This window comes from Myotis yumanensis, unplaced genomic scaffold (genome assembly GCF_028538775.1).
Source record: "Myotis yumanensis isolate MYYU_CA2020_CCGP unplaced genomic scaffold, mMyoYum1.0.hap1 SCAF_1, whole genome shotgun sequence".
NCBI lineage: Eukaryota > Metazoa > Chordata > Mammalia > Chiroptera > Vespertilionidae > Myotis > Myotis yumanensis.
In genome coordinates this window covers 71,845,915-71,858,713 of record NW_027223752.1, presented here as the reverse complement: position 1 = coordinate 71,858,713, position 12,799 = coordinate 71,845,915, and the positions used below count along the sequence as shown (strand labels likewise).

The 12,799-nt window shown below is 40.8% G+C and overlaps 1 protein-coding gene across 2 annotated transcripts in view; it reads right to left on the bottom strand.

The window, feature by feature from the left end:
- The window catches only part of INO80 (INO80 complex ATPase subunit), a 145,594-nt gene that overhangs the window by 7,036 nt on the left and 125,759 nt on the right, over positions 1–12,799 (bottom strand). For both annotated transcript variants that reach the window (XM_070424984.1, XM_070424991.1), the window contains 3 exons: positions 2,621–2,779; positions 1,967–2,069; positions 444–532 (listed from right to left, as the gene is read on the bottom strand). In XM_070424984.1, the coding sequence (XP_070281085.1) occupies positions 444–532; positions 1,967–2,069; positions 2,621–2,779 (351 nt within the window). The remainder of the gene's footprint in view (positions 1–443; positions 533–1,966; positions 2,070–2,620; positions 2,780–12,799) is intronic.

Here is a 12,799-nt window from a genome sequence, read left to right as displayed (position 1 = left end):
CTTGTTCAAGAGTGGGGCAAACCAGGGCTGGGGAAGATGAAGATGAGAAGGGCAGTACAACCCAAAGGTAAGCCAAACCCACCAAAAAAATTCCTTACTAGAAGGTAGTAAAGTAGTTCCAAACCAACAGTCCTTGGACATATAATAAATGAGTCAAAAGTAATGGGCTAACTCCTGAAATAAGGGAGACAAACGGTACAGACTAAGCTGGGCAGAGGTTTATTTTTCCAGTGGTAAAGGACACTGAATGAATGGTACACTACAGCATCATGGTAGAAGGACTGGATCTAATGACCTCTTAATATCAGTAAGAATAGAACACACAGCTGGAGCTGTATAACCAACCAGTAACCAAGATGGCAAGGCACGTACTCCGAAGCCTTTTCTATAGGTACTGCCTCGCACCCCACCGGTCCTTGTCAGCCACCCCAAACTTGAGATACCTTCTCTGCATACTTTTCCCGCTTGCGCTTGCGCTCTTTGACTCGGTTGGTTTCTTCCTGCTGCCGTTTCTCTTCTTGCCGCAATCGTACTATTAAGAAAATAAAAATCATATGAAGTATCTGGGGCAATCATAATTCTCATTTTGAAATTAAAGTGACCGTATCCTGCCCTAGCCGGTTTGGCTCAGTGGATAGAGCATTGGCCTGCGGACTGAAGAGTCCCAGGTTCGATTCCGGTCAGGGGCATGTACCTTGGTTGCAGGCACATCCCCAGTGTGGGGTGTGCAGGAGGCAGCTGATGTTGTGCTTTCAGATCGATGTTTCTCTCTCTCTCTCCCTTCCTCTCTCTCTAAAAATCAATTTAAAAAATCTTAAAAAAAAAATAAATAAAGTGACAACATCCTTTGATATTTATATTCCAAAGTATGACTTCTATCTGTCCAAGTCAGCTAACCGGTGGTTTTCTAACTTTGAGAAGGAAAAGAGTTTTTGGATTCATTCATTCATTCATATATTTAATTTTTAATGATTTCAGAGAGGAAGGGAGAGGGAAAGAGAGATAGATGGAAACATCAATGAAGAGAGAGAATCATTGATTAGCTGCTTCCTGCATGCGCCCAACTAGGGATCGAGCCCGCAACCTGGGCATGCGCCTTTGACCGGAATCCAACCTGGGACCCTTCAGTCCATAGGCCAACTCTCTATCCACTGAGCCAAACTGGCAAGGGCAGCTCTTGGATTCTTAACAGTTTTTGGCTCAAACTATGATTCAGTTTAATTATGATGAGCCTTTCTTTGCTTTTGCTCTTTTCTCTCTTTTTTTTTTTCAGTCATTCAGTATCTCTGCATTGCACAGATCAAGTGTGGTTTTGAGTCCCAAAAGGTTTTCAGAAGGTGGTGGCAAATGTAAGCACATAAGAAAGGAGCTTCATCATGTGATGCTACGTAAGTTCTCAGAGGCTCACAAGGTGAGTCTGAAACCCGCTGTTCTCAAAAGCTAATAATACATGGGAGAATGGTTTGTATGTTACAGCAGTGCACTTCTTCTCCATAAAAAGAGTTCTCTGGGCAGAACAGAGTAAAATTATTACTACGGAGGAGTCTAAGGATATAGCCTTCCTGGTGCAAATTTATTTAAAGTCATATTAACTTAAAAATTACAGGAATTTTACCTTCTGTTCCATAACACATCTTTATTTTGGTTATAATAATAAAAGCATAATATGCTAATTAGACCAGACGTCCTTCAGGATGAAGCCGGGACTGCAAGGGAAGCCTGGGCCCAGGTGCCAGAGGAAAGCTGGTGCCGGCAGCTGGGGGAAGGAAGGCCTACTCTTGCATGAATTTCATGCATCAGGCCTCTAGTATTAACATAAAAATATTTCCCCCCAAATAAAGTCTTTGGCTTTGCCTACCCTTGGCACACAGCCAGGGGTCTCTTCCATTTTCAGACGTGTGGGGCCAGAGAAACATCTTTTGTAGGGAGGAGAGAACATTAATAATAAGAGGTTTAGAGTACATACGTTTCTTTTCCAATTCTTCATCGTCTAGAAGAAGACTAACCACCTCTTTTGGTTTCAAGGTATCTGGTTTGAAGTTCCCACCAGAAATCACCATCCGCTGAATCTACACAAAGCAGATCAAAATGTCACACCCAGGCATCTATTCCTTAACGGCAAACCTCCAAAAGAAAGAGACATGTTTCTCCTTCTACCGGGGAGGCCCCTGGAGCCCCTATTTTCTTTTTCATTCCGCTGACTGGCTCATCTAGATTATTTATTCCTTTCTAAAGAGAAAGGACAATTTCTTTGGAAATTAACAAATCTGGCCACTATTCAGAACCTGATCAGATTGAGAGAACCAGGGTGAGAGCTTGTGAAAGTATGACAAGCATGAGGGCCATGACTAGTGTCCTCTCCACATGAACAACAGCTAGATCTAGGCGATAAACTCCATTCTGGTAGAATAGGAGAAACAGCCAGGGCAGTAAGAGGTTAGTATTGTTATAGGACCTGATTTTTTCTTTCTTCTTTTTTTTCCCCTCCTGATTTTATTTTCCATCCAGGAAAAATTTAGCCCCTTCAGACCAACAAAAGGCAAGAGAGTCTTAGTCTAGTCAATGGGGTGGGACTTGGTATTTTCTTCACCGTGTAGTACCTCCTCTGCCTCATGCTTACCTCACTCTTCTCCTTAGCTCTCTGTAGAATGCGTTCTTCAATGGTGCCTTTACAGATGAGCCGGTACACGGTAACCTGCTTTGTCTGCCCCAAGCGGTGGGCTCTGTCCATGGCCTGCTGGTCTACAGTGGGGTTCCAGTCGCTATCATAAAAAATCACCTGCACAGGCAGATAAGAATACAGTAAAGACTAAGGGACTCAACACAGGAGCAGAAATTCTGAGAGCAACCCAGCCACTCATCTCTTTGTATATGACATTAAGATGAGCAGGTATCCATTTATAAAACCAATCTAGTCCTGGGCAAAAGAGCTACTCTGGACTTTTTCAGGATTTTTATTTAAAAAGAGGGAGTGGCGATAATATTAGTAGTGAACACTTAGTGCTTGTTATCTACTAGTCATTGTTCTAGTTGCTTTGTGTATAGTCACTCACTGAAATCCCATATTCACTATGACTGAGGTACTATTAAGACTTCATTTTATAGATAAGGAAACTGAGGCACAGAGGAATTAGAGAATTTATCCAAGATTACACAGCCTAAGTAAGTGGTGGGCCTGGGATGTGGGGAATATGAAGAAGCCTTCTCTCTAATACCAGGCCTATCTTGGTAAGAGACAGACATGGCTTTCCTGGCATTCTCAGGCTCCCATCAATAGGGTCATTTCCTATCCCTTGAATTCCAGGGAAGAAAAGTTTAAAGGTTCCTTGGAAGCTACTTATAGTTTGCTAAACAATAAACACAAACAGCAACAAAATGTACCGCTCCCTCCCAACCCACAAGTGATCCTAAAACCAACAGATGCCCTAGCTGGTTTGGCTCAGTGGATAGAGCGCCAGCCTCTGGACTGAAGGGTCCTGGGTTCAATTCTGGTCAGGGGCACATGCTTAGGTTGTAGGCTTGATCCCCAGTAGGGGGTGTGCAGGAGGCAGCCAATCAATGATTCTCTCTCATCATTGATGTTTCTATCTCGCTCTCCCTCTCCCTTCCTCTCTGAAATCAATAAAAATATATTAAACACACACACACACACACACACACACACACACACACACACAACCCAGCAGACTCCTGGGTCTTCAGCCAACACAGCGGACATCCTGAAAGAAAGCCAGTTCAAAAATAGCCACCTCTCGTGCATCCTTCTCTATATTTAATCAAGTCACCAAATCCAATCAGTGCTTTTTCAGAAACGAACCTACCCTTTCTACAATTTCACTGTCCCTATCCTGGTCTAGGCACTCACCACCTATGTCTGGTTCACTAATGCCATCAGACCAGCTCACTAATGTTTCCTAGGTTTCTACTCCCTCTCTGCCAGCTGAAACACATCAAGTTCAAACACCCTCCAATCATCAGGCCCTGCTATTTCTAGCCTTTCCTAAAATATAAACACGCCCCTCACTTTCATCAGACAGGTCTCTTCAGTCTTCCTGACTTGCATTACACATTTGTTTGTAGCACTTTTGCTCAAGCTGTTTTTCTGGAATCCTTCATCTCTTCTCTACTGGTCCTTTAAGATTCTGTTCAAGCTTCACATGTTCAGGAAGGCCTCCCTGATTTCTCCTGCCTCTGACAAGGTTTCCTTTTCCTATTCCCCATGAATTTCAATTAGAAATAATAATGGCTAAAATCTGTTGAGCACTTACAATGTGTCTGGCACTAGTGGGCACACATATCTCATTGCATTTTCACAAAAACCGTATGTATTTCCTTCATTTTTAAGTTAGAGAGAGAGTGACCTAAGTGCTAGCACTATCAACCTGCACTATCAACAATCCCTTGCATTGCCTACCCTGGTCCAAGTTTCCACTGAATCACTATCTTCTATAGGTGCTCATGTGTATTATTTAAATGTCTTCCCATCTAGACTTGAGGACACACAAGATTCATCAGTGCAAACTAGAATCCCAGATACTAGGTGACTGATACTAGAATTTCTAAGGAATCTGACAAAACCAGACAGAGCCTAAAAATGTAAACGGAATACTGATTTGTCTCTCTTGAAACTATTTCTCTATGATGCCTTTTCCATTGCTTAACATTATTCCTAAGTAATTTATTTGTTTTCTCATTTAAAAACAAAGGTTTCATTTTCTGGTGACATCACAAGAGGGGGACTCCTTTGGGGTGAATACTGGGGATCCCACTTGCTGCCTGGACCAGGAGTTCCTGGGGCTGAGGCCTGGACTCTTTTATTTGCAGCACTGCCAGGAATTTTCTTGTCTTGAGTCCCAGTTGCAGCCTCAGCAATCCTCGTCATCTCACCTAAGACCTAAGTTGAATCCAGCATTTTTGTATGACACGAAAAGCATTTGCTGCCTCTTATCTGAGCTTCTTTGTAAGGCACTGGAAGCATTTACTGTGTATGGTATGGGAGGCATTTACTGTCTCTGGTCTGGACAAGCCTGATCAGCTCTGGGTGGCAAGAGACCTCTATTGATCCTTGCCTAGTTCCCAAGCCCGTAGCCTGATCGGCTCTGGGATGAGAGACATTGCTTTGCTTCAGTGTTTTTTTTAAACACAGGGCATTCTGAGGTTTCTGTGGCTGGATAGAGAAGAAGTATGGTGTAAAGCTCTTATCTGTGGGTTGTGCACGCCTGTAAATACTGTACCTAAGTGTCTCTGTTGATTGTTATTTTGTGTCTCTGTTGTTTAATTTGTTTAAAGATGGGGCATATCCCACTTGGCTGGGGGCCTCAGCTGCTGTGGCAGGCTGAACCCACAGCAAGGATTGCAGGAACTTCCCAGCATCTGCCTAGAGTTCTTAACCTCGGACACCCTCCCTGCTCTCCCTCTCAAGGCATCAGCCACCTGAACCGTTTAGCTAGTAAGAGCTCTTGTCTGTCTGTAATATAACTTTGGTTCTGATGTTCTTTGCTTGCTTTCTTATCTTTTGGGGACTTAGTTCGTTCCTTGCTGTTTTATGAACACAGGGAATTCTCTGTCCCTGTTGTTTGGGCTTTCCACCACTCAGATCCTTCAGACCCTCAGACCAAAGAGCAAGAAGGTCATCTGCCTTGCTGGGCAAGTGTGAGATAAGATTCTCAGGCTAATTCCCCAGTCCCACCTTTTGAGAATAACCATTTGTTTTTTATTTTATTTTTCAATTTTTAAAAAATATATTTTATTGATTTTTTACAGAGAGGAAGGGAGAGGGATAGAGAGTTAGAAACATCGATGAGAGAGAAACATCGATCAGCTGCCTCCTGCACACCCCCCACTGGGGACGTGCCCGCAACCAAGGTACATGCCCTTGACTGGAATCGAACATGGGACCTTGCAGTCCGCAGGCCGACGCTCTATCCACTGAGTCAAACCGGTCACGGCGAGAATAACCATTTATTTACTTTAGAGGTTGTTTCTCTTTTGAAATAGGATTTGTTTTGTTTTGAAATAGGATAAGATCTCTTATATGCAAGATTTCCATGTTGTTACATCACAAGGATTCTACTCAAGAAGAAAAATATGGAAATAAACCTTCTAACCCCCCAAGTCTTTCTCCTAGAAGGGCTGGAGCTGCAGAAGAGCCCTCAAGCAGGCTGCAAAAGCAGCAGCCCACTCTGTAAAGGAAAAAAAAAGGTACTTTCACATTAAAGCTGGAGGCCCAGGAGTTGTTGCAGTCTTGGAAACAGCTGCAGGGTCTGTTATCTCCTTCTGTCCCCCATCCCTCCCCTTTTCTCCAGTCCCCTAAAAGTTGTCAAGGTCATGTTATCCCTGTTACAAAATTTGCCAAGAAAATACCTTGGGTAATAATTGGTTTTAAAATTTCATAAAGTTAACACATAATAAAAAGATATAACTAAAATGAAGGGTTTCTAAAAAATGTTTTTATTTATTTCAGAGAGAGGAATGGAGAGGGAGAGATAGAAACATCAATGATGAGAGAGACTTATCAATTGGCTGACCCCTGCATGCCGTCTAATGGGAATTGAATCATGACCTCCTGGTTCATAGGTGGACGGTCAACCACTGAGCACACCAGCTGGGCTAAAATGAAGGGTTTTGGGTAACTTAAAACTTCGGAGTTTTGCTGTGTTAAATAGTAAAAATTATTATATATCTAAGTATTTTGAAATGACAGGACATTGAAATATTAATATGTTTGCCTATGTTTGGCTTTGAATCTGTAAATGAATATATCTTATATTTTATTTAAATAGAACTCTTAAAAACGTGAATGTATTATTAATCTGAGGAATGTTAATTACTTGTCACCAAAAAGGTCAAAGTTTCTAAGAATTAAAATTCTAGTTACATTGGAAAGAAATTATATGATTTTAGTAATATGGAATTGAAAATAGATGGTTCTTAAGTTGGTTATCTCTGAATGAGTTAAGAAGTAAAAAAAAAACAAACTGAAAGGGACTAGGAAAATTGCAGAGGAGCTGTGCAAGTTGAGAACAAACTATATGGAGGAAGAAGGAAAAAGAAATATACAGGAAGTCCTCAGGTTATGTTGGACTTGACGTACGTCGTTTCGTGGTTATGTTGCCACCTCCCATTTACTTATAAAAAAAAAAAAAAGTTCCGTCATTTTGACGTATGTACATATGTGCTTTGTTTTTTATTATTTATTTACCACAAGTAAAGGTCAGGAATTGTTATCTTCCTTTTAAATTTTTTTTTACTGTTTCTTCATTACTGCTCTGTATGTGCTCCATGTGAGTGACGTAGGTGCTTATGTAGGTGGGTTCCGACTTATGGCGAAAATCGCGTTACATCGCGCCGTAACCCAAGGACCTACTGTATAGGTAAACTGAATAATACACTTAATTAGATAAATGAATCGACAGTAAACTAATACAGAATTTGTTTGGTCGTTTTCCAGTCTGTTAAAAGGAAAACAGCTTTTCCTGTATTTGCCTAGGAAGCAAAACTGTAAAGTATTGAAATGGTTATATATTGTTATACTAATCACATACTTGATTACTTAAAAAAAAGCCATCTTCTTAATCATGGGAACTGATGTTTTATTAACCTATGTTTGTGTTTAATACCCTTTTGTTACTTTGAATACATAATTTAATAGTTTCATAATAATACTTAATATACAATCTTTTGGTCAAATATGTTTGACAACCTTTCCAGGGTTTGAATTTTAAGAAACTTTTTCTTGACCCAGAATGGCTTTAAGCCATTCCAATAGGCCCTGGAATGCCTCAAGGATTTGTTTTCTCTCCTTATGAAGGCAAATTTTATGCTTAAGGTACATGGGAAACTTTGTCAAATAAAGAAATAATAACTATATTTTATTTATGTATGCATATTAAAGTGGATGTTCTGGAAATTATGTAAAAATCTCCAGGAGTCTATAAATTCGGATATACTTTCATTTATAACTGTTATTCTGGAATATTGTGTTTTGCAGAAAGGACAGGGTTCCGTGTAAATTGCATTATAATCAAATCCATAACCGTGTCATTTTAAATTTCTTCTTGTTATTTAGAGACAGTCACTGTTTGGTTATAATGCATTTGCAAAAATGTTACATCTTCTGAGAGATCCATGGAAAGGACTCTGACTTATTTTAAATTACATATCACTTAGAATAGTTTCAGATCATCCCCTTCGAACTGGATGAAAATTATTAGAACTCTATAAAGTACCTAAATTTACCCTAACTGGTTTGGATAGAGTGGATAGAGTGTCGGCCTTCGGACTGAAGCGTCCTGGGTTCAATTCCGGACAAGGGCACATGCCTGGGTTGAGGGCTGGATCCCCATAAGGGGTGTGCAGGAGGCAGCTGATCAATGATTCTCTCTCATCATTGATGTTTTTATCTCTCTCTCCCTCTCCCTTCTTCTCTGAAATGAAAATATATTTAAAGTATCTGGATTTATAGAAGTACTGGCAAGAAAAATCAAGAGAAACAAAAATTGATTATGGGACTGAATGAACTGAAAATAACTCATTTTTGTTGTTGAAAGTATTGTTGATTTTTAATCTTTTGTTTTTCAGACATAAGGAAACTTGTTTCTTTTCTTAAAGCAATCTGGTAAATTATACCTTCATAAGCAATATTAAGGCATTTACATTTTTCTTCCTACCTGTCCCCTCCAGAATTTGGGAACTCTTAATGAATGACTACTACTGTTCTCATGGCAGCATATTTATTTGCATAAATCCAATAAGAATCTAATTTCTTCATAACAGGACATAAAGTCAGTTTCCAAGTGTGGTTTTATTAAGCAAGACTTTGAGTGGAATGTCATGTCTGAAAGTGACATGCCAGGATTCTGGATGTCACCAGCAAGCTTTGAGGATGAGGAGTGAATCTGAAGCGATAAGCCTTGTAGAAATAGCCTGGTACCTTGCTTGGTCACATGGTTCATGACACTCTTTCCAGGTAAGGAATGAAGGTTGCTTTCCTGAAATATGGCAAGGTGTCCTCAAGACACCTTGGGGACCTCAATGACTTGAGAATACGACCCAAACCATACAGGTATTCCAGGAAACCTTGGCTTTGGCTTCTCTGCCCTCAAAGGCCTACAGTTCACTAGAGCTCAATCTAAAGATTCCCTATCAATGAATGAAATCCAGCAAAGCAAATCTGAGAACGCCTGTGTGATCAATTTGATCAATTGCTACTCTCGTGTTTATGCAAACAGTTAGGACAAACAAAAAAATAGACTTGATATAATCTCTTTGAAAATAATGGTAATCTTAAGAAGAAAAATTATGCTTTAAATAAAACTACAATGTTTAATTGTGGGTACTGGATTCCAGTACAGTGGGGCCTTGACTTACCAGTTTAATTCCTTCCGAGACCGAGCTCGTTAAGGAGCTCGTTAACTCAAAACTCGTTAGTCAGGACACTCGTAAGTCAAGGCCCCACTGTATAATTAAATGTCTTCAAAGTTTTTGTTTTGTTAATTCTCACCAGAGGATATTTTTCCATTGATTTTTAGAAAGAGTGGAAGGGAGGGGGAGAGAAAGAGAGAGAGAAACATCAGTGTGAGAGACACATCAATTGGTTGCCTCCTGCATGTGACCTGAACAGGGCTGGGGATTGAGCCTGCATTCGAGGTACATGCCCTTGACTGGAATCGAACCCGGGATACTTCAGTCCACAGACCGACGCTCTATCCACTGAGCCAAACCGGCTACGACCAAAGTTTTGTTTTTAAGGCTGTGTCTGTGTATGCCACATTGGTCCCAGACCTCACCAGAAATGTAACTACAATCTATCAGATTGTCACTGTGTGGTATCATTCCACCGGAAGCCTTGATCTAAAAATCTTCTCTACTGGTTTATGATTTACTGTATGCACTAACCTCTGTGTTTTATTTGCTTCTGTTTTCATAGAATATATGCCTATATTTACATGACTGCTTGCTCACACAGTATAGGGCTCACATTAGAAGCCATCAGCATCACTGTGTCCAAAAAGTAAGACTAAAACAGCTTACACTTATGATTCAGTCAATGAAGCATGGATTATCTATCGACTTCACTTAAAACTGTTTTCCCCTTTTTGGCTCCCTCCTTCTTTTGTCAGACAGGGAGGACTTCAGAACTCCGTCACCTCATAAACCAAAAACAGTGACAAAAGAGACCCAACGTCCCTTTTCCCTGAAAGGATTCAGAGCCAAAAATCCATAAAGGGAAATTATAATAGGTCAGGAATAATACAATTCAGCAGCAAGACACTTCCCATATAGAACTAATCTCACAGATTTAAGGTGATAATATTAACAGGGGGAAACGATAGGGAGGAAGGGCACACACTAAGAATAGGACCACACCCTAGCCGGTTTGGCTCAGGGGTGAGAGTGTCCTCGGCCCGTGGACTGAAGGGTCATGGGTTCGATTCCAGTCAAGGGCATGTACCTCCGCTGCAGGCGCAATCCCTGGGTCGGGCGTGTGCAAGAGGCAACCAATTGATGTGTCTCTCTCACACTGATGTTTCTTTCTCTCTTTCTATCTCTCCCCCTCCCTTCCACTCTCTCTAAAAATCAATGGAAAAAATATCCTCTGGTGAAGATTAATAAAACAAAACAAAAAAGAATAGGACCACAGTTGTATAATGATTATTCACCTTACCAACTATAGATAAGAGGCTTTCTTACAGACCTTGGGAAACTAGAGGATGTACTGCAAGAAGAAAGACAGAGTGGTAAAAAGGTAAGAGACACCCTGGGGCCTAGATGGGTCCATTCCTCAGAAAAGAAAAAACATTTTGAGGACAAAGAACAAGATGTGCTGTGATCTGATTTGGTTGCTGTACCTAGACCCTGACCTCCTCACGGAGTTTGCCTCAGGAATGCTAACCATTCTCAGCATCCCAAGAACTGGTGGAGCTGGTTTTAACACCATTGAAAATTAATTACCTTGTTATTGGACTTCAAGGTCCTGGAAGGAGACACAAGGGACCATAGACCCTGTAGCCACCCCAACCCCTCCTTCCCCCTTTCCCCTTGCCCCTTCCATGCAGCCTCTCTTCCTTATCCCTCTATAATCAACCAGCTAGCCGAGGTGTTAGAGCAGATTCTTCGTGGATGACCTGCTACTTTCCAATACTGCTGGCATTATTAGAATAATAATCATATATGATTCAACGCCGTCTCTGCTTAATTGGCTCAAGTAGTGACAGGCAGCCCAGACCCATTTGTTGTCCCATTTCACCTCTAGTAAGAACCCCATTGGTTTTTCCTTTGTGTTGCTTCTGTATCAGGTATAACTCCTCAATTTTTAGTATAGGTTAGAATTTTTGGGGAGAGAATTATAAACTGCCTGCCAAAGAAAGAAATCACTGTGAAAGCTTATTGATAATCCAGTATCCACAGAACTAGGATTTGGAAGTGCACAACACTTGTCACTTGTAGAGGAGCACAGCAAACCTGACCACAGGGCATTTTGCAGTTTCAACAAGATAGGCAAAATTCTAGAAAATCTGTTTAAACTTTCGAGGAGAAGAGAAGGCTGAGTTAATAAAAAGGAGACTGTCAATTGGACTAGTGGGGAACATTACTTGCCTACTATACCTAAAATGACTACATATGTGGAAAATGAGGGCTTATGTCACACCTAAACATAGTACTCTTAGTGTCAAAGCCTGAGGCATTGGGTCAGCTAAATTCATTATGGGATGTTCCATTTCATAGGTGCTTCCATAACATTTACATTTTTTGACTGGAAGTCTCAGGGGAAACCAAACCTGATTCCACTTGTCTTTTTTGAGCTCATAAACAGTAAGAAGATTAAAGCCTAAGGCAGTGACGGCGAACCTATGACATGTGCAGAGGTGACACGCGAACTCATTTTTTTGGTTGATTTTTCTTTGTTAAATGGCATTTAAATATATAAAATAAATATCAAAAATATAAGTCTTTGTTTTACTATGGTTGCAAATATCAAAAAATTTCTATATGTGACACGGCACCGGAGTTAAGTTAGGGTTTTTCAAGATGCTGACACGTCGAGCTCAAAAGGTTCGCCATCACTGGCCTAAGGAGATAGGTTTGCAATTTAACTTCAACCCCTTCCTCCCCTGACAAATTTAGTGGCTATTTATCATTTAAATGGATTAAAAGAGGTGAGGAATTTGGGAGGAAGAGAGACTAAAATAAGATTCTATTTAGAAAAATACTTGCCTAGGGGAAAAGAATATGAAATATGCATAAGTTAATAAGTTAAAAGAAGAACGAGAATGAAAAACTAACCTAGTTGTATGCTTATTATCTAATTTTACAATAAAATGAACACTGAATCAGCTATGACAGGAATTCGGGATGGGGGCGGGGAATCGAGGAGACAATGACCAAGGCAGTGGGACAGAGAAGACACCTGCATTTGGTAATCAGGTTTATGGAACTCAGTGAGACATTCTGGAGAAAAACAAATAATAATGAAGGCATCAGAACAACGGACTTAATTAGGAAAAATGACAGCAAGTCAACCCACAAAGCGTGGCCCAGCAATGACTAAGGGGAAATATATTAATAGTCAGTATCTTTCATGAAGCTGTAAACACCAGACTGGACAGAAATGACAGGGGGCGGTGAGAGTTGAGAAGAGGTGGAGGCACTTAGCTATAGGTCAATGAGAAGTAGTTTCAGGGGAGAGGAACTGAAATGGAAAACAAGACCAGCACTTGGAGGGTAGAACCCCCCTCCCCTAGAGAAGGAGTGGAAGTGCAGTCCCTTGGGAGGGCTGAAAGCGGTCCCATGCTGTCTC